Here is a 27,299-nt window from a genome sequence, read left to right on the forward strand (position 1 = left end):
TTGGGGATTTATGTGGTTCTGAGGAAACTGACTTCACTGAGACTTAATGTGACCTCACATGAGAGAAACAACCAGTAGTGTGCTGGTAAACCAGCTCCCAGGAGGGTGAGGAGGGAAGTCCAAGTTTCCATGCTGTAAATACTCCCTCATGGACAATGTCAGGCTACCAATGGTTTAATAACTGGCTGGGCAAAGTTCCCGAATGTTTCACAATTGCCTGGTGAGCCAATGCTAGCAGGCTCCAGCACACCACATGTCACCCCTCTAGCGAGCTGCTCTAATCAGTGTGACTCTCAGGTCTTTTGCAACTCTCATTAAACACAAACAATTCCCCTGCAAGTTTCATCTGCGTGCAGATGCGTTTGTGCCGCGCTTTGTGCGTGCTCCATATATGGCCAGCAAGATGGGTGTGCACTGGTGCAGAGAGATGAGTGTCATTTGTGTGTTGTGTGTGAAGGTAAGTGCTAGTGGAGTTGAGTGCTAGTGTATCTAAAAAGAGCTTTCAAAATATAATAGGTTGGACATGTGAAATTTCAAGTATTTGATCAGTCTTGAGCTACATAAAGGGCAATTTCATATGATTCAACTTAATAGATCAAATACACATGAAAACGTGGCAGAAGGAGGAAGGATGGAAGGAAGAAGGTGGAGGTGGAGGAGGAAGTAGATCTTACCAGAAGCAAATCTGAAGTATGAGCATTTGGAGTTTTTTTTTTTTTTTGAGACAGAATTTCGCTCTGTCGCCCAGGCTGGAGTGCAGTGGCACGATCGGCTTACTGCAACCTCTGCCTCCTGGGTTCAAGTGATTGTCCTGTCTCAGCCTCCTGAGTAGCTGGGACTACAGGTGCGTGGCACTATGCTTGGCTAATTTTTTGTATTTTTAGTAGAGATGGGCTTTCACCGTGATAGCCAGGATGGTCTCAATCTCCTGACCTCGTGATAAGCCCGCCTCAGCCTCCTAAAGTGCTGGGATTACAGGCGTGAGCCACCGTGCCCCGCGCATTTGGAGTTTTAAAAGCGATGTTAGGCCGGGCGCGGTGGCTCAAGCCTGTAATCCCAGCACTTTGGGAGGCCGAGGCGGGTGGATTACAAGGTCAAGAGATCGAGACCATCCTGGTCAACATGGTAAAACCCCGTCTCTACTAAAAAAATATACAAAAAATTAGCTGGGCATGGTGGCGCGTGCCTGTAATCCCAGCTACTCAGGAGGCTGAGGCAGGAGAATTCCTGAACCCAGGAGGCGGAGGTTGCCGTGAGCCGAGATCGCGCCATTGCACTCCAGCCTGGGTAACAAGAGCGAAACTCCGTCTCAAAAATTAAATAAATAAATAAATAAAAGCGATGTTAATTCCTTACTCCAAAAAAGCATTAATTATGGACAGTTCTCTACTTTACTGTCCTAATTCAACTACATACCCTCTTGGAAGTATCATAGTACCATAGAAGCTCACCTAATACCCTCATTCTTCCAGCCTTGGTGAGACATTCAGAAAGGTCTCTGGGGAAAGATTTCGGCGAGCACCTTTTGACAGGTTTTGGGGGGAACCGCGGGGTCCCGCTATCCAGAGAGCTCGGTTTTCCAGCGGTATATTCGCTGGCAGCCAGCGGGGCGTTCGAGACCCGGATGGGGCGGGCCCTCTCACCTCCGGGACCCCCGGGGAACTCAGCGGTGCGGGGGGCGGGGCAGGGAAGGAGATAACGACTCCCCTCTAGGAGGGCCAGGAGGATGAAAAGAGGAAATACATGGACAGGTGCCATTATTTTTTTTCTTACCGTTTATTTACTCAGGTCTTCATTTTTATTCCCAATAGTTCCCTGGTTGGTTAGGAGTCACTATTAAATAGGAAGAGGTAAACAGCTGCCGGCGCTCAGGAGACGACCAGCGACTGTAGCGTTGCTGCGGCGGGGTCCCGGGGCCCCCAACTGCCAGGCACATGCAGCCTCTGGCCTCCCTCGCGGTGGGCGTGGCCGCTTCCCAGAATGCCCGGTCTCCCGCGGCTCAGCCGCCCCGGAGCTGCTGGACTCGCACCAGGTCACAACGCCTGGGCCCCGCCGCGCCTCGGCCTTCCGCGCCTCACTGCGCAACCCACATGTACGCAGCGTGCACACACGGACACCCCATGCCAGGCACAGACACACTGGCACTCACCTCCACACACAGCACGCAAATGACACCTATCTCTGTGCGCCCAACAAAGGCCACGCACCACTGCACCCCTGGACATCCTGCTGGTCTCACACACAGAATGCAGAAAGCGCCTCACAAACGCATCTGTACACAAATGACACCCACATCTCAGTCTCCATCGCAAACACAACTCACAATGTAGACAACACTCAACTCTGCTCACCCTTGACACACAAAATACAGCACACACCACACACACATTGGTGCTTATACATGCACACACTACAAACGCCTGAATTTAGGCGAGAGACTACATGAGTCGCTAGCACCCACATACCGAGTTTCACACCACACACATACACACACCACGGGCATTATTCCTTCTTCATACGAATGACATGTACATTCCACACTACGCCAAATACAAAGCATACATTTACACCACTGCTGAAAAAACACATTCATCTCACACAAACGGCATGCATACGAAGGTTACCCATATACACTAACACACTATGTACAAGCCTTACACATATTCATGCATCTTACAAACAACAGGGACACATACATAGCAACGTAAACCCAAAACACAAATCCAAACGTGCTACCAGATCCACACTAAACCCTCTACACCAAACATGAGTAATCACATGCATAACTGCACTTCAGCACACATGGCTTATGTGCACCATGCCAAACAATCACACCATCTGACCTACACATCCCCAGGTACACCTAGAATGACGAACCATCCCTGTGTGCCCAGGACTGGCTCAGTTTTAGCACTGAGAGTCCTGTGTCCTGGGAAGCCCCTCAGTTCTGTGCAATCCCCAACAGTTAATCACCCTATACATTGTTTAGATGAATTCTTCCTGGGACCACAATAAACACCAATGATAAAACCTGAGCTCCTGCTGGGCGCAGTGGCTCATGCCTGTAATCCCACCACTTTGGGAGGCTGAGACGGGTGAATCACTTGAGGTCAGGAGTTTGAGACCAGACTGGCCAACATGGTAAAACCCTATCTCTACTAAAACTACAAAAATTAGCTGGGTGTGATGGCGCATGCCTGTAATCCCAGCTACTCAGGAGGCTGAGGCAGGAGAATCGCTTGAACCTGGGAGGGGGAGGTCGCAGTGAGCCGAGATCAGCCACTACACTCCAGGCTAGGTCACAGAATAGGACTCTGTCTCAAAAAACACAAAACCTGAGCCACTGTGGGGGAATAGAGACAGGAGCTGCAGTGGCCCACAGCCACGAGAACCCAGGTGTGCCTCCCAGAGCACCATCCAAGTCCCCTGCCTCCTATCTAGAGGGTGAAATGTGTTTCAGGGAGGACACGCCTTAAGAACAATGAGGAGCTGTCAACACCTTCCAAAAAAAGGAGAGAGGCAGAGAGGCCTAACCACACCTGACTCTGGGGTTTTACACTTGGCAAAGCACTTTTACTGAACTTACCTCATTTGCTCCTTACAAAAACATGTGAGGTAGGTAGCATAGGTGCTGTTACGACAATGATGCCAGGGAAGTCCAGGTCAGGTAGAGCAGGTCTGGGAGGAGTCCTGTCCCTCTGCTTTGCCTCCCCAGACTCCCCGCCTCTTGTCAGCTGTCTGTACATCCCTCTTTATTCCCCATCTTGGCTGAGACACCGTGGTTGGAATCAAGAAGCCACCTGTCTTGAGCTACCACCTTCAAAAGCCTTTCATTCCCTCCTAATGGGGCAAGGCGCCAAGGCTGCCCCACCCTAGGGGTGGATTAGGCCTCCGCCTCCCTGTTGGGGTTTAAGGTACATCAAAGGAGCTCCCTGCACCAAAATAGCACTTGCAGGCCCTGCCTGGTAGCCTGAAATCACACCAGGATAGCTCCCGTTTAGGTTAACGCTTTGTACCTCAAAGGCCCCTGTTCTAAATGCACCAGTGTCCCTGGGAGGGACTCCCAGGCTGCAACCTCTAGCACCTTCGTTGGCATTGTCTTGCCTGTCACTCTGTGCATTGCACAGACATTGCCTAATACCAGTTTGCTGATGGAATTAGATTGTCTCTAGCAAGGCCTGTGGGAATGGGGCACAGGATGGGATAGTTTTGATCCTGGGTGAGGGAGAGTGTGAGAAGGGTCAGTGACTCAGTGAGGGGAAACAGGAGAGAAGAGGTAGGGGTGTTGAGAAGGGTAGGACGTGTTTTTGGCAGGAGTAGAGGAGACCCTGAGTCTAAGAAGGAAGGTAGAAGGCATTACACGAGCTTTCCAGAGATGATGGGGAGTAGAAAAGGGCTGAGTGTAGAGGATGGGTCTATTTTGGGGAGTTAGGGGTCTGTGCTTGAGGAGGGGGCTATTTGTGGGGGACATTCTGGTTCCCCACAAGTAAGAGCTCTCCTCTGTGGAAGTTGAGGGAAAAAAATGTAATGGCATGGGAAAATGTTGGTGATCTGTTGATAAGTGAAGAAAAAACAGAACACAAAGTAGGATCCTTGTTTTGTAACAATAGCTGGAAAGACATCAAAACGTTAGTGGTTATATAAAGGTGACTATATCAAAGGTGACTTGCATTTCTTCTTGGAACCTTTCTATAGTTTTCAGATTTTCTACAATGAACTTGGAATACGATTTAAAAAAAAAATCAGGAAAAGGGTTATTTCAGAGGAGGATCCATTGATTATGTGTTGAGTGCTTATTAAATTCTCCAGTGTTGACACTGCATGTAAAGACTGGAAGCCATGATTATTGTTGCTCTCACATCTAGTCATGGCCCAGAGGTACAGTTCAGTGCAGAAGGACATGGACTCTGGAACTAGACTGCCTGGTTTCAAATCCTTCTTCTGATCCTGTGTGACCTGGGCAAATGGCTTGATCTTTCTGTGTCTTAGTTGCCTCATCTGTAAAATGGAGATAATAACAGTATGTGAAAGGATTAGTTGAGCTGATACACATGAACACTTAGAATAGCAACTGGTATAGGGTAATCACAACCTGAGTGTCATCTGTTATTGTCATTAGTGGTTAAGAGCTTTGCCTCTGGAGCCAGCCTGTCTGGGTTCAAATCCTTGCTCTGTTCCTGTCTGGCTTGGGAAATGATTTCATCTCTATCTCTATCTCAGTTTCCTAATCTGCAAAATGGGGATAAAAGTAATGGTGCCTCATTCATGAAATGAGTAATGGTGAAAATTAACCAAGTAACTATGGATAAAGTACTTAGAACAGGGCGTGGCACATAGAAAGTGCTCAGTGTGAACTATAATTTTTATCATTCTTCTTCTTCTTCTTCTTTTTTTTTTTTTTTTTTGAGACAGTCTTGCTCTGTTAGCCCAGAGCAAGACTGTCTCAAAAATGTGGAGTATAGCAGCACAATCCCAGCTCACTGCAACCTCTGCCTCCTGGGTCCAAGTGATTGTCCTATCTCAGCCTCCTGAGCAGCTGGGATTACAAGTGCATGCCACCACTCCCAGCTAGTTTTTCTATTTTTAGTAGAGATGGGGTTTTGCCATGTTGGCCAGGCTGATCTTGGACTCCTGACCTCAAGCGATCTGCCCGCCTCTGCCTCCCAAAGTGCTGGGATTACAGGCATGAGCCATCATGCCCATTCTATTACTCTTGGTGAAGGCAGAGAATGAGGGTACACAGCACCCTGTATAGTGCCAGCCTGGGGTTCAGGATGCATAAGACGGCTGTGGTGGGCACTGTAGGATGGCCCCATTCTCTCTCTCTTGCCTCTCCTGTGTCCTCCTTCAGCCTGGGTTATTCTGGTTGTCTTCTTGTTTGGAAAAATCATTCTGAATGGGAATGACTTCGTGATGTAGATGGATGGGTGGGGCAGCTGGTCTGGGAGACCTCAGGAGGTCTTGTTTCTGCACCCTCTTCCCCACTTCTGAGCAGGCTTGGACTTAACTTTCAGTCATAAACAAGCATTAGGAATGAGATCCCTGACTGGGCGCGGTGGCTCATCTCTGTAATCCCAGCACTTTGTGAGGCTGAGGTGGGTGGATCACCTGACATCAGGAGTTTGAGACCAGCCTGTCCAACAGGGTGTAACTCAGTTTCTACTAAAAATATAAAAAATTTAGCCAGATGTGGTGGTGGGCACCTGTAATCCTAGCTACTTGGGAGGCTGAGGCAGGAGAATCACTTGAACCTGGGAGGCAGTGGTTGCAGTGAACCAAGATTGCACCACTACACTCCAGCCTGGGTGACAGAGTGAGACTCTGTCCCAACCCCCGCCCCCCAAAAAAAGGAATGAAGATCCCATTCCTCCTCTGCCTGGCTGGGGAAGTGATTTCACCTCCCCGTGTTGTTAGCTGCATGTAAACTATGTGTGTTTGTAATAGCAAAAAAATTAGAGACCTCTGAAATGTTCACCCATCTGATAAAATCCAATGCAACAGTAAAAAGGAAAGGGCAGGATTTCTATGTACCGATGTGGAAAGGCACTAATATAAATTGAGTGAAAAATTTGTGTGCCCAACACTGTGCTTCCATTCAAGCAGGTTAAAAATATACACGTATATTGCCTATAGGTCTCCAGTCCCTCATCCGCAATTCCCAAATCCAAAAGGCTCTGAAAACCAAAACTTTTTGTCTTTGGTTTGTGGCAAATTTATGTGGTAGCAAAACCAGAGCTAAAAGGATGTTGTTGGAAATAGATGTTCGGTGCCACAAAGGAAAATTTGCACTGAGACAAAGGATCTTTCAGTAACGCAAGTTGTACTTCCTGGACTGCAGGAAGGGTACCCTCACTAGCCATCGTGCCACGAGAGTACAATGAACAAAGGAAAACACACAGACTTATCCCTTATGTATTTGGGGTTGTCTTTACTGCTGTGTCTGATCTCCGTTGGCTGGAGTCAGACCTCACAAGCTAAACTAAAACCCCGATTGGCTAATGACTTAAAACTTTTCTAAACAGGCAAAAGCAATGGAGAGCTGGGACATGCCTGTGAGCAAATTCAGTACAGATATCTTGATTAAAGTACAAGGACATAGAATGTACCACGTGGCTGTAAGCATGGCATGTCTAACAGCTACACAGGCTAGGGCTTAATGAAGTTATTAGCACATTTATAATTTAACAAGAAAAGAAACTTTAAAAAGGAACTTTTCTACTTCCCACAGATGTGAAGCCATTTGCAGTTTTTAATGATCCCTGTTAGTCTAAATACACTATAGCCCACACCTAGCAGGACCTACTGTCTTGATTTGCCTGAGACTGAAGGGGTTCCCTGGACATGAAACTGGAACAGTCCGGGGCAAACTGGGGTGACTGGTCACCTTAGGCAGAGCCTGCTTGTGTTATGGAATACATGCTGTATGCACTTTATTACTTGTCTAAAATGGGAAAAGTTCTTGATTCTGCAAGCCATTTGTGCCCAAGAACATTCAGCTGAAGGACCTGGATGTTCTTAGACTATCTCTGGGAAGGGGACACAAGCCACCAGCCGCAGCCTCTGGAAAGGAAACGGGTAGCTGGAGGGTAGAAGTAGGAGGAGAGTTTTGACTGAATATCCTTTTGCATCTTTTGACTGTGAACGATGTGAATGTATTATCTGCTCAAAAAATACATACAGGAAACTATGGACAAACAAAACACACTGAACTTTTGACTAAACTACAAATAGAATTTTAAAGATTTTGGAAAAAAGAAATTACTGTGATGCTGTCAGAGAAATGCTTGTCTTTCTGATTCTGCAGGTTCCGGTGTATCCTGTTCTCAGAGCTACTTGTCTATGGATCCCCAGTCTGGGAGTCTGGCTTTTGGTTTTCTGAGCTCAGAGGGCTGTGTGGGTCTCTCCTAGAGGTAACTAAATGAGAGCTGGCAAACTAAAGCTCTCACTTACTTCAGCCGCACGCTCCACACTCAGGGGTGATTTTTTTTCCTGGTTGGTAGTTATTATTATTTTTGAGAAATCCAGAACAATCATGCAAAGCAAGTAGACACAGGCTGGGCCAGCTGAGATTGACCATATGCCCTGGGTCTCTTGGTGATACAATTAGCTGGGTTTTTTTTTCCAGCAGTGAGTTGCAGTGAGCAGCAGCTCACGCCTCTGGCAGCCAGCGAGGCCACATGATGATGCAACAATGCGAAAAAGGCAAGCCCAGGCAAGGCCAGCGGGAGCTCTGGCATCAGCCAGAGTTGCTGATGCCAGAATTGCTCTGCCGGCTACCCAGGACTGCAGGGAAGTGGGGGGAGCCGACTGCCCAGAGGCCAAAACTGGCGTCCTGCTCACTCAGCCGTGAGCCTTTCCACTCCAAACTCCGGCTCCCTCATCCCTTCCCTCCTTCCTGCTCAGTGGCAGAATCTATTCCTAGTTCCCCCACTCCTCAGGGGTAAAAGGGTCCCTTGAGACTTCTAGAAGTGAGATAGAGGGGTCTGTGCAAGGAGAGACTAAATCAGGCTTCCCAAGCCTTGAGGATGGAGGGTGGGGAGCTTTCAATCACCTGGGGAGATTTTTCAAAATATCTGTACACTTGTGCAGCCGGCAGACGGCCCCTCATCCAATTTTAATTCAGTGGGTTCAGATAGGGATGGGACTTGGAATATATATTTTGATTGTGTTATTATCTAAGATGGTAGTAACGATTTAAAATATATCTATTATGATGAATAAGCCTACTTTACACCCCAAGACGGACAGGTTGTGCACAGCACAATTCCGGGGCTGCTGTCCACCCAGACTTCCTAATGGTACCACGGAGGGGGTAAAACAGTGGACCTGCTCCTCCCTCCAGAGGCAGCCATTGCCACTGTTTCTTGTCTCTCTCTCTCTCTTTTTTTTTTTTTTTTGAGTCTCACTCTGCTGCCCAGACTGGAGTGCAGTGGCACAATCTTGGCTCACTGCGGTCTCAACATAGCGGGTTCTTACCTCAGCCTCAGTAGCTGGGACCAGAGGTGTGTGCCACCATACCTGGCTAATTTTTGTATTTTTGTGTGGAGACAGGTTTTCACCATGTTGCCCAAGCTAGTCTCTAACTCCTGGGCTCAAGTGATCCACAAGCCTCGGCCTCTTGAAGTGCTGGGATTATAGGAGTGAGGCCGAGTGCGGCCCCTCTTATGTCTTTTTGCAGAGAGAATCTATGTGTATACAGGGCCTGAGCATTTGGCACAAGGGGTTCTCCCACTTACTTTGTTGAGAATCACTGAGCTAGAGGGAGGAAGGCCTAGTGAGGGCGATTTCAGGCATATTCAAAAGGGAGAAAGGAGAATTGGGCTGACCTTGAGATCTCACTGCAGCAAGCCCCCACCCTCTCGGAGTCCCACACACCCCATTAAGAAACTGTCAGGGTCTCCATTTCTGCATTTCTGGCAGTTAAAGAACTTTTCTTTTCAATATTCCTTCTCCCAGCCCTTCAGGGAATTTTCAGATGGATTTGCTGACTAAAGGATTTTCCTGCATTTAAGTCCAATGGCTTCTTAGACTTTGATGTCAACTCGCTTAAAAAGAAAAAGGAAAAGCGTGTACCAGAAGGAGGAAATTGGGTCCTGCTGTGTAACTTCAGTAGTCTCACTGTCTCTTCGTGCCCCGGTTTCCTCCTTTCGGAACTGAGGAGGATCATGCCTACCTCATTTTTCTCAGTCTCTCTGGGGAATGGTAAGATTATAGCTATGAAAGCACCCATTTTAAACACGAAGATATCAAGGTCCGAGTTCATGGTCTGCACAGGTGGCACCGTTCCTCTTGTTGTGGCCACGTCCAGAGAGTCAGCAGGAAAAGACCCTCTTATGGGAAGATGAGGGAGAGGAAGGAGTCCCATCTGCTGTGCTTCTGGCTGTGGTGGAGATGGCTAGTGTGTCATCACAAACCTGTGCAGCTTTCTGGGGACTACATTGACCTGTGCATCCAGGGGTGCATCCAAGTTCTCACCAATGGACCGTGGGTGGGAGATGACATCAGTCCCTTCTGAACCAGGTGTGAAGAAATGCACATGGCTCCTTTGGGCACCTTCCCCTCCTCCCAGCTAGAGGCAGACATCGTGAGGCCCCAGGGAATGGTGGAACCATATGGTGGAAAGAACCTAAGACCCCGAATTACCACATGGAGGGCAGCCACCTGCCCACCAGAACACCTCCATTGGATTCATATATGAATGAGAAACAAACTTGTATTGGCTTGTCACTGAAATGTGAGAGTTTATTTATTACAGGAGCTGGTGTCATCCTATCACATACCCCGACTTTTCCTCACAAGTCCAGTCCTAAGCTGCTAGGATGCAGGCAGGAGACATCAGCAGTTATTCCTCCCAGCAGTTACAGGGTTGTCAGAAACCACTGAGGATAGGGAAGAGGGAGTAACACCTCCCTGGCTCTGAGCTTGGCTCCAGCATGGCCACTAGCATTTGGGGCTTGGGGGTTGCAGCTGTCGCATTCCACAGTGGCCCTGATGGCATTACAATTACAGATGACACTTAGAGCCACCCTAGGGAAGCAAAAGCAAGGACAAGCAGCTGATGGGAGGGGGAGCAGAAGGGCTGGGGCCGTAGAGCCCTGGCTCTGCTCTGATCCCAGTCAGCGTCCCTTCAGCTGAAGCGAGCACTTCTTAGGGCCTCCATTTCTCTGTCTGTATGAGAATCTAATTCACCTGTCCTGGATGGGGGAGGGAGGAGGGTGTGGATGTTGAGGAGTGAGAGAACGGATCTGAAACCTGAGGTCGCTAAGATTCCACACTGCTGTGTAATCAGAGGCCCTGAACCCAAGCCCCTCAACACTTTGGTGTATGCTGAGGCTTTTTCTTGGGAGGGTCTTAAAAACAATATGTTAGGGAAGAAGAAAAATCAAAGAGCATAATTCTTATTATTTTGGAATCATCGAGAAGGCTGCTGTGAGCTAAGGGCCTGGACGGGGTGTCTTGGGAGCTTTGAAGGCAGCTCACAGGACTGAATTCAGAATCTGTGGGCAGTTCCCTTTGCCGCCAAATGTCCATTGTCAGGTGTCACAGTCGCTGAAATTCCTCCGTTAGGGTTTCATTCCTTTGGATTACTTTTCGTTTCTACACAAAAATGAAAACAATGATAATCCTCAATATGTGTTCAGGGCTTTAGACTTAGCCCAATAATCCTAAAAGACACAGACAGTGAGGCCGGGATACCTGGTGTGGCTACTTCTCCAATCATGCTTCTCCTGACAGAGTGATTATGGGGTAATTCGACTCCTAGGTGTATATCTAGAAACTCTTGCACATGTGCCCCAGAGACATGGATAAAAATACTTACAGTAGCCCTATGTATAATAACAAAAATTGGCAATAACCAGTGCCCATTGATAGAAGAAGGAATAATTGGATGTTTAAAAAATTGAAAATGGGCCAGATATGGTGGCTCATGCCTGTAATCCCAGCACTTTGGGAGGCTGAGGCTGAAGTTTAAGCCCAGGAGTTTGAGACCAGCCTGGATAACATAGGGTAGAGACGGTACTTAAAAGAGTAATAATAGGCAGGCATGGTGGTGTGTACCTGTGGTTTCAGCTACTTGAAAAGCAGAAGTGGGAGGATTGCTTGAGGCTGGGAGGTTAAGGCTGCAGTGAGCCATGATCACACCACTGTACTCCAGCCTGGGTGGCAGAGTGAGACCCTGTCTCAAAATAAATAAATAAAGATAAAAACCTGAAAACGATTGAACCATGTTTAAATTATGTATTGCTGGCTAACAAATCATGTTAAAACACAGTGGCAACCCCAATCATTTATTTGCTCACATTTCATAATTTAATCAGGGGTTTACCAGGGATAGCTTGTCTCTACTTCGTGTGGGTCCACCTGGGAAGGTTCAACTGGGGCTAAGAGATCGACTCTCAAGATGCTCCTTGTATGGCTGGCAAATTGATGCTGACTGTTTGCTGGGAGATCTGCTGGAACTCTTAGCTAGTGGGCCTTCGTTGTCCTGTGTGTGACCTCTCCACAGGACTTCTCACAGCATGATGGTCTCAGAGTAATCAGTCTTCTTACACTGGAGGCTTAAGGTCCCTGAGAATACAAAGGCACCAGGAGTTACTACACCTTCTTAAGGCTTAGGTCTGGGATGGGCACAGGGTTACTTCTGTCCCATTCTATTGGCTAAAAGAGTCACGAGCCAGAAATATTCAAGGGGAGGCAACTACAAAAGAGTGTGAATGCCCAGAAGTATACCTCATTGGGTGGCATTGACTTCCAAAAACCACAACCACCCAGAGCTACGTGGATAAATATTAGGTTAGGTTATGCTTCAGGATCAAATAACCTCCACATTTCAGTGACTTCACACAACAAATGGTTACTTCTTTCTTATATACATATCCCATAGAAATTGGTGGGGCACTCTGCTCCACACATTCACTCAGGGATTCAGGCTGATGGAGACTCCACCATGTTGTAGTGGCACCGTTGCACCATCCGGGACATGAGACCTCATTTTTGCCACAACTGTGAAGGACAGAAAGACTGGAGAATTTTACCTGGCCTCAGTTCTAAAGAGACAAATATCATTTGTGCTCACATTTCATTGGCTGGGACAGGTCACATGAACCCATATACGCTGTAAGTGGGACTGGGAAATGTAGGAGAACACCTGGAAAAATGGGTGAGCATCACTGTCCTGGCCACATGTAATAGAACCATTTAAAACAAAAGGAAGTTAGACATAAAACGCAAGGTAGTGTTCACTTTGGGGTAGGCATGGAACACATAAGCAAGGGTCAGTGATTTGTTATATTCTAGTTTTTGGTTTCAGCAGTTAGTGTTAATTATTTTTTAAAACAAATGAATGAATGAATAGACAAATGAATAAATAAAAGAGAGGGCTCAGAAGCAGCAGCACTGAAGTCTAACCTCAGAGTACAGGCCAAAAATGACCCTTCAATAAACATTCACTGAGTTTCCAGCTGAAGCTGGTAGGCTTCTCTAAAGTACAAAGATGAATAAAGTATGGGCTCAGCCCCTCCAGGTACCCAGCTCAGAGGATTCAGTAGACACATAAACCAAGCAGGTGAGCAAAGCACAGTGGAGAATCTTGCTCAGTGGGAGCTCTGGGAGCCAGAGGGAGCCCCGAGAAGGCCTCACCCTCAAGTCACATGTATCGGGCCATGAAGGCTCAATAGAAGTTCAAAAGGCGGAGAATGGAGTGGAGGTAGGGCAAGTGGGTCAGGGCACTCATTTCACAAATGGGAAGATTTGTGCAAAGGCACAAAGAGGCCTTCACCCCTCAGGTGGCCTGTGTTCACAGCGTTTCCTCACTGCCTTTCAGTCCTTAAATGATCTGATCAACTTAATCCCTCTGTACTGCACCATACAGAACCCCCTGCAAGACCCAGGCATTTGTCCTCCCCAATGGCTGCCAGGAGTGAGGAGGAGGCTCTCTTGCCCAAGGTCATGCACTCCCCTCCTGCAGGGGCAGCCACATCCAAATGACCGTTTGGAAACCCAGGAAGTAAGGGCCTAGTTCTCATGCTTCAATTCAGCAAACTCTGCAGGACCATCCCAGCTCCAGGGCTCCAGGTGGGATCAGCCAAGCCCTCTCTGGGCCTCCAGCCTCCATCAGACCCGGGTTCTTCTCTCCGCCCAATTCTGTTTCTGTTATATCCAGACAAGTGTGGATTGTGAATGCACTCCCCAATAAACTTCCTTCAAGCAAAACTGTATGCCAGAACGTGTTTTCTGGGAAAGCTACCTAAGATACCCAATAAAATATAGATAATGACTGAATTCCAAGGGATGCCTTTCCTGGGGATGCTCATACAGCAATTATCCTTATAACTAATATTCATGGAGTGATTTCTATGTGCCAGTCTAAGCACTTTGCCTTTAAGATAGTATTTAGTGATGAACAGAGCCTCACAGTAAATGAATGAATTTCTTTATTCTTTTTCTTTTTTATATATATTTTTTGGGACAGAGTCTGGCCCTGTTGCCCAGGCTGGAGTACAGTGGCACAATCCTGGCTCACTGCAACCTCCATCTCCTAGGTTCAAGAAATTCTCCTGCCTCAGCCTCCCAAGTAGCTGGAATTACAGACATGTGCCACCATGCCCAGCTAATTTTTGTATTTTTAGCAGAGATGGGGTTTTCATCCTGTTGGTCAGGCTGGTCTCGAACTCCTGACCTCAAATTATCTACCTGCCTCAGCCTCCCAAAGTGCTGGGATTACAGGTGTGAGTCACTGTTCCAGGCTTATTTATTTATTTATTTTTTGAGATGGAGTTTTGCTTTGTTATCCAGGCTGGAATGCAATGGTGCGATCTCAGCTCACTGCAACCTCTGCCTCCCAGCTTCAATCAATTCTCCTGCCTTAGCCTCCGAAGTAGCTGGGATTACAGGCACCTGCCACTGTCCTCGGCTAATTTTTTTGTTTTTAGTAGAGATGGGGTTTCACCATGTTGGCCAGGCCGGTCTTGAATTCCCGACCTCAGGTGATCCACCCGCCCCGGCCTCCCGAAGTGCTGGGATTACAGGCATGAGCCACCATGCCTGGGCATGCCTGTTTATTTTTATTTATTATTATTTTTTTAAGGCTAGTCAAGTGAAGCAGAGGGAGTGGAGAAGGAACAAAAAAATCTGTAACTGGTTGTGATCAATTAATTGTAAACACCACTTGGACCAGCCTAAAGGAATGAATTTCTAATGGTGAAATTTCAGGCTTAGGCAGTAGCAGGCTTGGGTATCTGGAAGTGTTTGTGTTGCGCAGATTCCATCACAAATTTCTCTGCCTTAATGTATTGTCAATCCTGGTCCTTGTGTTGACTGGGTAAAGCCCCTAGCAGGTCATGGTGTTAGTTCCCAAAGTCATTCTTCTAAAAAAAAAAAAAAAAAAAAAGCCAGACATGGTGGCTCATGCCTGTAATCTCAGTACTTTGGGAGGCTGAGGCAGGCAGATCACCTGAGGTTAGGCGTTCGAGACCAGCCTGACCAACATGGTGAAACCTTGTCTCTACTAAAAATACAAAAATTATTTGGGTATGTCGGTGGGTGCCTGTAATCCCAGCTATTTGGGAGGCTGAGGCAGGAGAATCTCTCGAACCCGGGAGGTGGAGACTGCAGTGAGCTGAGATGGTGCCACTGTTGACACTGTCTCAAAAAACAAAAACAAACGAACAACACAAAAAATCCCAACAAAAAAAGCCAGGGCTGCTTCTGCTCAATAATGTTCTATGTTTGTTCCACCTCTTCTCTGGGGTCTCACTACTTGGGAGCCTGTGTGGAGGTGAATTCCTCTGAAAGCTGCCTGCCCGTATTTGGGACTCCCCAGTCGCTTTCTGAGAAATGGTGACATTGTTCCCATCACTTCCTCTCCCTAGGCGGCTCCTGCAGCCACTGCTGAGCTCTTCTCAAATCCTCCTTCTTGAGGCTTGGGCTTTCCACCTTTCCCCTTTCCCCTACACCACCCTGCTGCACCCTACTCTGGGGCAGGGGGCTGGTCTGGGTGCTCTTGTCCCCCCGCGGCTGAGCCTCCCTCCATCCCTAAGCTGCCTGCTTCCCAGGGAACATGCTCAGGCAGCAGGCTGTGTGTGGCTCTGATTGGTTTTCTGACCATCAGGAACATGTCCCAACATGTTGAGCTCTGGCATAGAAGAAGCTGGTGGCTATTCTGTCCTTGGGGCTGGCTGTTTTCAGGTGAGAAAGGGGATGGTAGGAGACAGGGGACCTCCAGAGACCTCAGGTAGACCTTGGTCTCTTTCTCTGAACAGGGTATGTGATCTGCCGGCAGATCCTTGGGACAGGGCTGGGATCTGGTGTATGTGTGCTTATGTGAGTGTGTGCTGGGAGTCAGATTTTGTGTGTGACTTCTAACAACCTGCTCCCTTGCCTGCTGCAGGGCAGAGGTCCTCCCTTAGAGTGTGTCTGGCTACACATTCAAGCTCATGTTTACAAACTTTTTTTTTTTTAAGCACTGAATAGTACTAGATACTTAGTAGATACTTAAGAAATACTGAATATTGAATGTGGTGGTGAGCTAGAAGTTATAAAAAAATTGTTTCCCAAAAACAACAACACAAAGAATTATTTCATTGTGAAGCTCAGTACCGCAAAACTTTAAATAATTCATTATAGGCCTTTATAAAAAATTTTCCCCCAAAAATAAACAGATAGACAATGTGCCCTCTATTTGAAATGACTGAAAGCGGAGGGGCTTTAAGCCAGCGGGAGGAGGTGCCTGTCCTGGCTGGACATTGGTAAACCACTCTTTGGATGGTTTGGATGTATAGAGGGGAAGGTGGAGATAGCAGTGGGTCTGAGAGTGGGGTCCTGAGGCCATGCTGTGGACTTTCTGGGGTTTAACCACAATTCTGGCCTGACTCCAGGGCCAGGCAGGCCCAGGGGATCTGCTCCTGTGTCCTCCCACCCCTACCTGGGCTCCCACCTTCACAGTGGAGGAGACAGAAGCCTCTCCTTCCTGAGGTCAGCTATGTTAGAAGAAGAGAATGTGCACTGGACACATTTTTCCCACAAAGTGGGCCTCAAGTTTTCCCCTCAAAGTGGGCCTCACATTTTTCCCTCAAAGTGAGCCTCTTTTAGTTGGAGAATGACTTGGCACTCCCCAGGAGGGCACGGCATTGTTAGAATGAACCCTCTTTCTGGCCCACCACCACCACTGACTCACTATGGCAGGCAAGCATTTACTCAATGTAGCTGAAAAGATCAGGAGGATGACATTAATAAATAAAAATCCATATATAATAAAAAATGATGTGCAAAGAATTATTTCATTGTGAAGCCCAATACTACAAAACTTTATAATTCATTACAAACCTTTATTAAAAAAAAAAAAAAAAAAAAGGCTTGGGGCATGCCTGGGCAGAGATTTCCAGACTGAGCAGCCTGAGATGTCAGTAATTGCAGCTGCTCCAAGCCTGGCTCCTATTTTTTAGTGGGATTTATTTTCAGATTAACAATCCATCCTCTGCAATTTTTCAAAGCAAAACTGCACATGTTTCAGGCACATAAAGGAGGCAAAGATGAAGTCCAAGGGAGGTCAGAGGTATGGGGTAGACGGGAGCAGATAGACACGTTACTCATTTCTGTGTCTGGCAGAAGCACCAGTAGACACTTCCAGAATTATCCTTTATTTATGTCATTTCCATAAACTGTCTGCAAATGAGGGTTATTGGGTATTTTTGTCATTCTGGAGCCACAGAAATAAAGGGTGACAAGCACAGAGCCTTGGGCAGGAGGCAAAAGTCCTGTGTTCCCACCATAGTCATTTCTTTGCTGCATAATCTGAGTCAGGTCACTAAACTCTTCTGAGCCTCAGTTTCCCCAGCAGTGTATATGGGCCCTGTGGGGAGTATTTAGGAGACAGACAACTCACTCATCAAATCCTCTGCTTCCTAGCCAACAAAGCTGCAATCACAGAGTTCTTCTGTTGAGGTGAGTGTACGGTGTACGGAGATTGGTTCAATGTCCAATTCCTCCTCGGTTTTCTGATAGTGTCTCCAATTCCCTCCTTCCCGGAAGCATGTGACAATCAACATCTTTGTATACTTAAGTTCAGTGGACCTTCAGTTGCCTCATCTGTGAAATAAAGGGGACTGAAAAATCATTCTGGCCTCAAGATGTTTTGTTGGGGTGTCTAGGTGCCTCAGGTGTGTCTGGGAGAGGTGACCTAATGAGGGATCAATGGGAATAGAGGTGGTATCGTGGGGCTTTTCTGGAAATTGCAGAGAGGCGCATCGTTTTTATTATTTATGGATTTTTATTTACGACTGTCATCCTCCTGATCTTTTCAGCTGCATTGGGTAAATCCTTGCCTGCCATAGTGGGTCAGCGGTGGGCCAGAAAGGGGGCTCATTCGAACAGCGCCCTCCTGGGGAGTGCCAAGTCATTCTCCAACTAAAAAAGGCCAAATTTGAGGCTCACTTTGTGGGAAAAATGTGTCCAGTGTACCGACGCACGTTAGAGACAACGGGAGGAGGGAAGCGCCCTCCTGCAGCACGCGAGGTTCCGGGACCGTCTGGGGCTGCTGGAACTCTGCCAGGCTCAGCTGGCTCGGCGCTGGGCAGCCAGGGCCCCGGGCCTGGGGGAGGGCCGTCCAGGGGCGGCGCGGTAGGACGAGCGCGGGTCCCGCCCCTCCTGGGGGTAGGTTATATTTGCGCCCGCAGAGCGGCACCAGTTGAGGTGTGAGCAGCTGCGGGAGTCAGTTCCTTGTGGGGTCAGAGCTGAGCGCGGATTCGCCGAGGCACCGAGGCACTCAGAGGAGGTGAGGGAGCGGCGGCAGCCAACAGGGGACCCCAGGCCGCCGGCCCAGAGCCGAGCCGAGCGAGCCTGCCTGTGTCCGTGGGTGTCGCGGGGATGCGTGTCCGCGGGTGTGCGCTGCGTTCACAGGTGTTTCTGAGGCAGGTGAATGACGGGCGTGGGTCTGTGCCTGCTCGGCTTCCGCATACGGTGTCTGTAAAGTGCTCGGGTGACGGGGATCGGGATGTGCCGGAGACTCCGGGCGGAGAGCGGGATTACAAGTACAGGGATCCCGGGCCACGCTCCCCGCCCCTAGAAACCCAGCTGGGGCGAGGGAGGGCGTAGACGGGGCCGCTCTGGGAGCTCGCCTTCCGCAGCGGTGGGCTCCAAGCCCCAGGTGCAGTTTGCTCCTGGCGTGGGAATGAAGTCCGTGTCCCTGGAGGGGTCCAGGAGGGGCGAGGAAAGCGGAGTGGAGTAAGTTCGTCTGGGATCGGTCCCGGGCGGTTTTCGGAACCAAGCGGCGCCGCCCTGGCTCACGTCCCGGGGTTCAGGTCCTCTACGCCACTGTGTCCACCACCTGGCTGGGCGCTGAGGTAAGTGCGAGCAGTTTCCTGGCCCTTGGGAATGTGCCAGGACACGTCCCCTAAGGACAAGCGAGGAGCTGACTCATTGTGACAAGGAGACCCCAGGGAACGGACTGTATAAGGTCAGAACTTCGCCCGGGCTGGGGTACAGTGGGAACCCAGAAGCCCCCTCCCTGTCCCTTCAGGTCTCGCCCTCCCATCAGCACAGTGACCAATTTGGCTGGCACAGCGTGTTCCCAGGGAAGCCGGGCACTGGAGGTCCAGGTCGCCGCGTCTGATCCCCGCTCCGCGGCGCGCCCTAGGGGCCGGGGAGTCAACGCCCTGCGCTGGGCGGGCTCTAACCAGCCTGTCAGTCGAGGAAGGGCAGGGGTCTTCTCTACCTCTTTACCACCGCGGCCGGGAGAACCACGGCCCAGCTTGTCCTCGAGTCGGGGCGCTGGACTCCCGGGCAAGAGCGGAGCCTACGCCTGAGTGGGAGGTGGGGAGAGATCCTGTCTTTGCGGCGTTGGTGGCGTTTCTGGGGGGCACGACACTGCTCAGGGCCTCCATCAGCTGCCGCGGGGGCTCGGGGTGCCCCGACCTAGCCCAGATTCCCTCTCCGAAAGCGACAAGACTGAGCGGAGCAGCGGGGTGAGCGCCGCCGCCGGGCGCGGACCACGGCACGTCCTCTCAGTCCGGAATCCCCGGGGGACACTTGCGCCCTCTTAGTGCAGAAAAACATCTAGGGGATGGGTTTGGAACTTGGGGCGCCTAGACAGCTTCCCGTCTCCTTCCCTCGCTCCACGTCGTGTTTTTGGGAGAACTTCCGAGAGATTTTGTTTTCGTTGCTCCCGTCTATTTTTATTTTCCAGGGATCTGACTCATCCCGTGCTTTGGGCGTGGAGATAAGGTGGAGGGGCCAGCTCTCGGCGCGCGCGCGCGTGTGTGTGTGTGTGTGTGCGCGCCCGCGCGCCCGTGTGTCTGTGTCAGAGACGGCGCAGGAGCGCGCGGTTTCGCAACAGCGGCGGGAGTTTTGGAAGCCTGGCCTGCCCAGCGTGACGTGTTCGCGGCCCTCCGGTCCCCTCCCATTCTCCCTCTCCCCACCCCAGTGTGACGCGCAGCCGGAGTGGAAGCGGAGTTTTGGCGGGGGCGGGCAGCGCCTTGCGGGAAACTGACTCATCGCTACTCCCCCGCTGTCCAATGCTCTGCCCACGTACCTCCCACCCCGCGCGTGATTTCCTGGAGGCCGGCGCCCCCTCCCGGCCCTGGTGAGAATGGCACACCCGCTTTCCCGCGGAGTGGGGCTGGCAGGCGGGAACCACCGCGGGTACTCCGGGCTCATCTGAGATCAACCCCTATGCCATTCACCGCTCCTTCAAAGGAACACTCCTTAGGTTCAACAGTATTTATTGAGCTCTTACTGGAAATTAAAGTATGACTGAAGTCTAAGGCAGGAAGGCCAACAAAGGAGGCTATTCTCAGTTATTTGTAGAACAAGGGTTTGCGTTTCTGAGTTTTCTTTGGGCTGAAAGTTATGACAATGCGCCTGAGAGCAGATTTAGATGGGGGAGGAGAGGCCTATGAGAGCCCTAAGGGAAGGGGTGGTAGAAGAGGAAAGGGTGCCTGCCTAGATCCTAGTCTTATCCTGAGCTCCTGAGAGCCAGGGAATATCCTTGATGGAGCCCTTCCTTGTGCCTCTGATGTATTGAGACCCAGAATGTCCATTTCAAACACACCAGTGTCCCCCTTGTCTGATACCCCAAGAGTGCCCATCTGAGGAACTGTGCTGAACACTTGCTTAAATCTTCAAACACCTACTTAAATCTTCAATCTGGATTAAGTTGGTCTCAAGAGGCAGGGCCTTGAAAAAGCTCCCTAAGTGATTTTTTTTTTTTTTTGAGACAGGGTCTCACTCTGTTACCCAGGCTGGAGTGCAATGGCACCATCCTAGACTCAAGCAATCTTCCTGTTTCAGCCTTTCAAGAAGCTGGGACCATAGTCGTGAGCCCCCATGCCCAGCTAATTTTTTTTTTTTTTTTTTGAGACAGAATCTCACTCTGTCACCCAGGCTGGAGTGCAGTGGCGTGATCTCAGCTCATTGCAACCTCCACCTCTTGGGTTCAAGCAATTCTCCTGCCTCAGCCTCCTGAGTAGCTGGAACTACAGGTGTGCACCACCACGCCCAGCTAGTTTTTATAATTTTAGGAGAGATAGGGTTTTTGCCGTGTTGGCCAGGCTGGTCTTGAACTCCTGACTTCAAGTGATCTGCCTGCCGCAGCGTCCCAAAGTTCTGCGATTGTAGACGTGAGCCACTGCGCCCAGCCCACCAGCTAATTTTTATTTTTAGTAGAGATAGGGTCTCTCTGTGTTGCTCAGGCTGGTCTTGAACCCCTGGGCTCAAATGATTCCCCCACCTTAGCCTCCCAGAGTATTAGATTACAGGTGTGAGCCACTGCCCCTGGCCTCCCCAACTGATTCTGATGGGACTCTCTGGTTAAGAAACCTCAAAATTAGAGAGGGAGTAGGTTCAATACTAGAGCACAGGACTCAGGGCAAACAGGCCTGTGTTCAGATCCTGACTCTGCCATTTATGAACTGTGTGACACTGGACAAGTTGCTTAACTTCTCTGAGCCTTTGTTACCTCTGCTGTAAAAAGGGAGCAAATAGCTATTCACTTTTTAGAGGATTGACATTTTTAAACTGCTTAGAACAGCCCCCATACATGAAAATATACAAATGAATCCCAACTCATGCCTAGGAGAGGGTAGACAGAGGTTCCTTGAGGGCTCTGTCCACTGTACTGTGTGACTCCTTTATGGGGCAGTGGCCTTTGGCCTTTTTAGCTGTATGACTTGGGGGCAAGTCTCGTATCTCTTCCATCTCCTGCCCTTTAAACTTGGTGTGAGGTTACCAAGCACCTCCTCTCCCAACCAGCTGGGACGTGAAACTGATCACAAGCAGTGGGGTGAGGTGGGATGGAGCAGATGTGGCATGTGTCCCAGGCTTCCTGCCTCAGGAACACTCAGCAGAGATTTCACCCCCTAGAGCCTGCAAGTTGGGACTTGTCCCTAGGAAAACCCAGTTGCTGCCAAGGTCGTGCAGTCCCTCAGTCCTGGAGTCAAGCCAGAGCGGGCAGCTAGGTGCCAGGGCTCCCTCATTGGCAAACTCACCCTTGGTTTTCCCTCTCCTGAAGTGGGAGGAGAGGAGCCAGGTAGATCAGCCACCTTTAATTTTCTTTGTCTGCAAAACGAGTTCCTTGGACACAGGCAGCACCGGGCAGGGGCTGCCAGGTGTCTAGACTTCAGATCACCTGATGTGCCTGGCAGGATGTGGCTCAGCCTGGGAGAAATTATCTTCTGCCCCGCCCTGCCCAGCCCCGCCCAGCCCCTCCTTACCCCTAGGCCACCCGCCTGATGACATCCTTGGGAAAGGGCTTCAGCCTACAGCACCTGTCAGCTGCTGTCTGAAGGGGATCATTGGCAGGGGGAAGTGATAGGGAGGAGGCTCAGTAAAACTGAAGGCAGACAGAAATAATCACACTTCCATTTTCCAAGCACTTCTGTATATGAAGTGCTGCTGGCACCTTACCTACATTAACTCAGTTAATCCTCACATCTATCCTCTGAGACAGTCACCATTACTATCTCCATTTCACAGATGAGGAAAATAGAGCTCAGACAAGTTAAGTTGCTTGTCCAGGGTCATTTAGTAAAACCTGGACTTCAACCCAGGCGATCTGGCTCCAGAGCCTTTCCGCTTAGCCCCCAAGATACAGCCTTTCATTCAGCTCTGTTCCATCTGCCTTGCTGGGTGGACTCCCCAATCAATTGCTTGAGTATGTGTCCACAGCCATGCTCTTTTTTTTTTTTTTTTTTGAGACAGAGTTTTGCTCTTGTTGCCGAGGCTGGAGTGCAATGGCACGATTTTGGCTCACCACAACCTTCGCCTCCTGGATTTGAGAGATTCTCCTGGCTCAGCCTCCTGAGTAGCTGGGATTAGAGGCATGTGCCACCACACCCAGCTTATTTTGTATTTTTAGTAGAGATGGCATTTCTCCATGTTTGTCAGGCTGATCTCAAACTCTGGACCTCAGGTGATCCGCCCACCTTGGCCTCCCAAAGTGCTGGGATTACAGGCGTGAGCCACCATGCCCAGCCCAGCCATGCTCTTTAAACTTGCACATGGCCCCCTTTATGGGTGAGGAAACTGAGACCTAGAGACAGTAAGTGGCTTTTTAAAACTTAGGTAGTAAGTGGCAGAGCTAGGACCACAACCCAGGTGCTTTTTGCCCCAGAGTCCAGGGTACTTTTACTCGGCTGAGTAGGGTTACCCTACTCGGGCATCTGGGTGGGGGTTCAGGAGGCTGGAGGAACTGTCAGACTGTTTATTTGGGAACTGACCTCCTGGCCAGGGCTGGGATTCAGAAACTGCTGGACTCTGGCAATTCACACGTATTTGGGGGCATTCACACCCATGAGGGACACCTCGGGGGGAAAACAAATTGATTTTAGCTGATAATACCTGGTGGTAAACAGGACCCTGATCCTCGCTTTTGCAATAAACTTGACTTTGTTGACATTAGCTTGCCCTTCAGCTGCCTGCTCCCCCAGTGACCTTGGGGTGACAGGCTGGCTGAGCTCTGCTGGTGGGGGTCAGGCCTCCTGTGAGATGGAGGCAGGAAGACCAGCTGGAAGGAGTCAGAGAGACCCTGTGGTAGGAAGACCTCATGAGGTGGCACAGCAAAGCCCAGCCAGGTAGTGTAGTGTCCAGTTTCCGCGGTGACCAGGGCCTTCCTTGTGTCTCTGCTGCAGGCACCATGTCAGAACAGGCTGGGGATGTCCGTCCGAACCCATCCAGCAGCAAGGCCCGCCGCTGCCTCTTCGGCCCAGTGGACAGCGAGCAGCTGAGACGCGACTGTGATGCACTGATGGCAGGCTGCATCAAGGAGGCCCGTGAGCGATGGAACTTCGACTTTGTCACTGAGACACCACTGGAGGGTGACTTCGCCTGGGAGCGTGTGTGGGGCCTTGGCCTGCCCAAGATCTGCCTTCCCAAAGGGCCCCTGGGAGGAGGCAGGCGGCCTGGCACCTCGCCTGCTCTGCTGCAGGGGACAGCGGAGGAAGACCACGTGGACCTGTCGCTGTCTTGCACCCTAATGCCTCACTCAGGGGAGCGGCCTGAGGAGTCCCCAGGTGGACCTGGAGACTCTGAGGGTCGAAAACGGCGGCAGACCAGCATGACAGGTGAGGACAGGTGCAGGGAAGGACATTGTAAGGGACCAGGATTCTCAGAGTCCATGGTCCAAGGGCTGACCTGTCCGGTCCTGGTCTAGTGTGCTCCTTAGGTAGAAGGGAACAGACCCAGAGGTCACACAGCAAGTAGGCAGCCAAGACCAACTAGCTAACATTGGTGGGGACCTTATATTATGCCAGGCCTTTTGCCAGGCTTCTAAGGTAGATTTATTTAGTCCTTATGCAATGTTATACCATAAGACATTCTTGTCACCCTCCCCGCCTTTCTTTTTGAGATGGGTGTCTTAACTCTGTTGGCCAAACTGGAGTGTAGTGGAGTGATCATGGCTCACTGCAGCTTCAACTCCTGGGCTCAAGCGATCTTCCCACCTCAGCCTCCTGCGTAGCTGGGAAGCTGGGACTGCAGGTGCACACCACTATGTCCAGCTTATTTTTTGAGTTTTTGTAAAGACAAGGTCTCACCATGTTGCCCGGGCTGGTCTCAAGCTCTGAGCTCCTGCATCAGCCTCCCAAAGTGTTGGGATTACAGGCATGAGCCACCGTGCCCAGCCCCTTGCCATCCTTTTAGGAAAAGGAAACCAGGCTCAGAGAGGTAGAGTGATTTGTCTAAGGTCCCAAAGTGAATTTGCGGTTAGGTCAGGACTAATGGTAATAACAACTACTGACATTTACATGGGCCTGGAATTGTGCTGAACACTTTCATGGATTTTGTAACAGAATCCCTAGATCAGCACTTTCCAGTAGAACTCTGCAGGGATGGGAGGGTCCGGTCCAGGGGCCACAAACCACATATGGCTGTTGTGCACTTGACACGTGGCTCGTGTGACTGAGGAACTGAATTTTTCATTTTATTTGATTTTGGTCAATTTAAACAAGCACACAGAGCTAGTGGCTCCTCTACTGGGCAGCTTGGCTTAGAGCAGACCCACGGGTGCAGGTGCAGTGATGGATAAAATCACGTCTGTGAAGCATGGTGGGATGCTCCATAAGTACCCCCCAAGAGGCAGTGTGGACGTTTCCCAAGTTCTTCCTGTCCTCTTCCACCGTGCCCTCTTTCTCTTGGCCTGGCTGACTTCCACTGTCTCTCCTCAGATTTCTACCACTCCAAACGCCGGCTGATCTTCTCCAAGAGGAAGCCCTAATCTGCCCAGTCCTGGAAACGCGAGGGCCTCTACACCTTCTGCCTTAGTCTTTCAGATTGTGTGTCTTAATTATTATTTGTGTTTTAATTTAAACTCCTCCTCATGTATATATCCTGGCTGCCCCCTGTCCCCCAGCCTCTGGCATTAGAATTATTTAAACAAAAACTAGGCAGTCGAGTGATAGGTTCCTCGGAGTGCTGGGCATTTTTATTTGATGAAATACTATTTAAAACCTTCTCATCCTATTTCTCCGTGTCCTCTGTCTTGGAGGTCGGGTGGGCTGGCTTCCCCCAGTTACTTCCTCCTCCTCACTTGTCTGCAGAGTGGCATAGCACCCCCTGGAGGGACGCGGCTGCCTCCCCTCGCTGTCACAGGGGGTTATGAAATTCACTCCCTTTCCTGCACACTCAGACCTGGATACCTTTTCATTTGAGAAGTAAAGAGATGGCACTTTGAAGGGGCCTTGCTGAGTGGGGGCATCATCAAAACCTGCCCCGCCCAATCTTAGAGGAGGGCCCTTGACCTCTAAGGTCGGGTAGGGTGACCCTGAAGTGAGTGTGGCCTAGAGCAGGGCTGGGGACCTGGTACCCTCCTGCTCTTGATGCCCCCCTCTGTCCTGTGAAGGCAGGGGACCTTCCCGCCTGCCCTCATGGCCCCTCTGACCCGCACTGGGGAGCCGGCCTCAGTGTTGGGCCTTCTCCCTCTTTGGCTCCTCCTGTACTTTTTGAGGAGCCCAGCTACCCCTCTTCTCCAGCTGGGCTCTGCAGTTCCCCTCTGCTGCTCTCCCCCCTCCCTGTCCTTTCCCTCCAGTATCTCCTCAGCTCCAGGTGGCTCTGAGGTGCACATCCCTACCGCCCCCGCCAGCTCAATTGACTGGAAGGGGAATGGACACACAAGAAGAAGGGCACCCTAGTTCTACTTCTGGCAGCTCAAGCAGCGACTGCCTCCTCCTCTTTTAGCTCTGGGAGTGAGGGTCCTGTGTGGTGGCACAGTCCCCCTTGAGTGGGGATCACTGTATGTTAGGAGTATGTGATGGGGGAGTGGATCTTTCTAGGAGGGAGACGCCAGCCCCTCAAATCATCCGGCAACCTTTCCTGTCCATGCCATCCCTCCCCAGTTCATTGCACTTTGAGTAGCAGCTGAACAAGGAGTCAGGCTTTTTTTTTTTTTTTTGAGAGAGTCTCACACTGCCTGGGCTGGGCTGGAGTGCAGTGGTGCAATCTCAGCTCATTGCAACCTCTGCCTCCTGAGTTCAAGTTATTCTTCTGCCTCAGCCTCCTGAGCAGCTGAAATGAACTAATTTTTGGTATTTTTAGTGGAGATGGGATTTCACTATGTCGTCCAGGATAGTTTCAAACTCCTGGCCTTGTAATCTGCCCACCTCGGCCTCCCAAAGTGCTGGAATTACAGGTGTGTGTGCACACCCACCTGTGGTCAGGCATTTTAAGAAGGGGGCAGTAGAGGTTTTGACAGGGCATGCCATGTGGGCTCATGTGTGATGGGTGTGACCCCAAACACCTTCCAGTTCTTGTAACATCCTGGCCTTGACTGTTTTCTCTCGGGCTCCCCAGTTTAGGTGGTTCTTCTGTGTCTCCACCTAAAATGTAAACCTCTCGAGGTCAGGGACCAAACCCTGTACTGTTCCGTGCTGTTCACAGCTCCTCCTACATGCTGAATGTACAACAGGTGCTCAATAAATGATTCTTGGCAATCTTACTTGTAATATTACTATTGTGGTCATTATACCTTGTTATCAGAACAAATAAGTGGACTTTTGGGAAGGTTTCATGATTTAAAATATTAAGCATTTAAAATTAGAAAATGCAGAAAACTTAGCAAACAGGAAGACTGTGCTTCAGAAAACAACAACAAAGCGAACACTACCGTCACACCTCCACAAAGATCACCACTGCCAATATTTTGGTTTGTTTAATCTTTTTTTTTTTTGAGATGGAGTTTCGCTCTTGTTACCCAGGCTGGAGTGCAATGGCGTGATCTCGGCTCACCGCAACCTCCGCCTCCTGGGTTCAGGCAATTCTCCTGCCTCAGCCTCCTGAGTAGCCAGGTTACAGGCATGCGCCGCCATGCCCAGCTA

The 27,299-nt window shown here is 50.0% G+C and overlaps 1 protein-coding gene and 2 long non-coding RNA genes across 8 annotated transcripts in view; 2 read left to right on the forward strand and 1 right to left on the reverse strand.

Annotated features, from left to right (window-relative positions):
• LOC128931757 (uncharacterized) overlaps positions 1-1,928 on the reverse strand; it is a 32,699-nt gene extending 30,771 nt beyond the window's left edge. Inside the window, exon 1 of the long non-coding RNA XR_008480629.2 lies at positions 1,774-1,928. This is a non-coding gene — a long non-coding RNA (uncharacterized LOC128931757). The remainder of the gene's footprint in view (positions 1-1,773) is intronic.
• LOC128931758 (uncharacterized) lies at positions 1,666-11,692 on the forward strand. The gene is made up of 3 exons (XR_008480630.2): positions 1,666-1,751; positions 7,805-7,910; positions 9,457-11,692. It is a non-coding gene; the product is annotated as an uncharacterized LOC128931758 (long non-coding RNA).
• A 3,897-nt stretch (positions 11,693-15,589) lies between these two features.
• CDKN1A (cyclin dependent kinase inhibitor 1A) lies at positions 15,590-26,927 on the forward strand. Of its 6 annotated transcripts, none has more exons than XM_078368055.1 (5): positions 18,187-18,271; positions 18,412-18,839; positions 19,016-20,077; positions 23,622-24,053; positions 25,155-26,920. In XM_078368055.1, exons 4-5 carry the CDS (start codon positions 23,627-23,629, stop codon positions 25,202-25,204), a joined length of 477 nt encoding a protein of 158 aa, XP_078224181.1. In that variant the 5' UTR covers positions 18,187-18,271; positions 18,412-18,839; positions 19,016-20,077; positions 23,622-23,626; the 3' UTR covers positions 25,205-26,920. The 6 variants fall into 6 exon arrangements, with proteins under 6 accessions (XP_054109639.2, NP_001257652.1, XP_078224181.1 ...); XM_078368056.1 differs by having other exon boundaries at positions 19,682-20,077; XM_078368054.1 differs by having other exon boundaries at positions 18,412-20,077.
• Positions 26,928-27,299: the final 372 nt, after the last annotated feature.

This window comes from Callithrix jacchus, chromosome 4, assembly GCF_049354715.1.
Source record: "Callithrix jacchus isolate 240 chromosome 4, calJac240_pri, whole genome shotgun sequence".
In the NCBI taxonomy this organism is placed as follows: domain Eukaryota; kingdom Metazoa; phylum Chordata; class Mammalia; order Primates; family Cebidae; genus Callithrix; species Callithrix jacchus.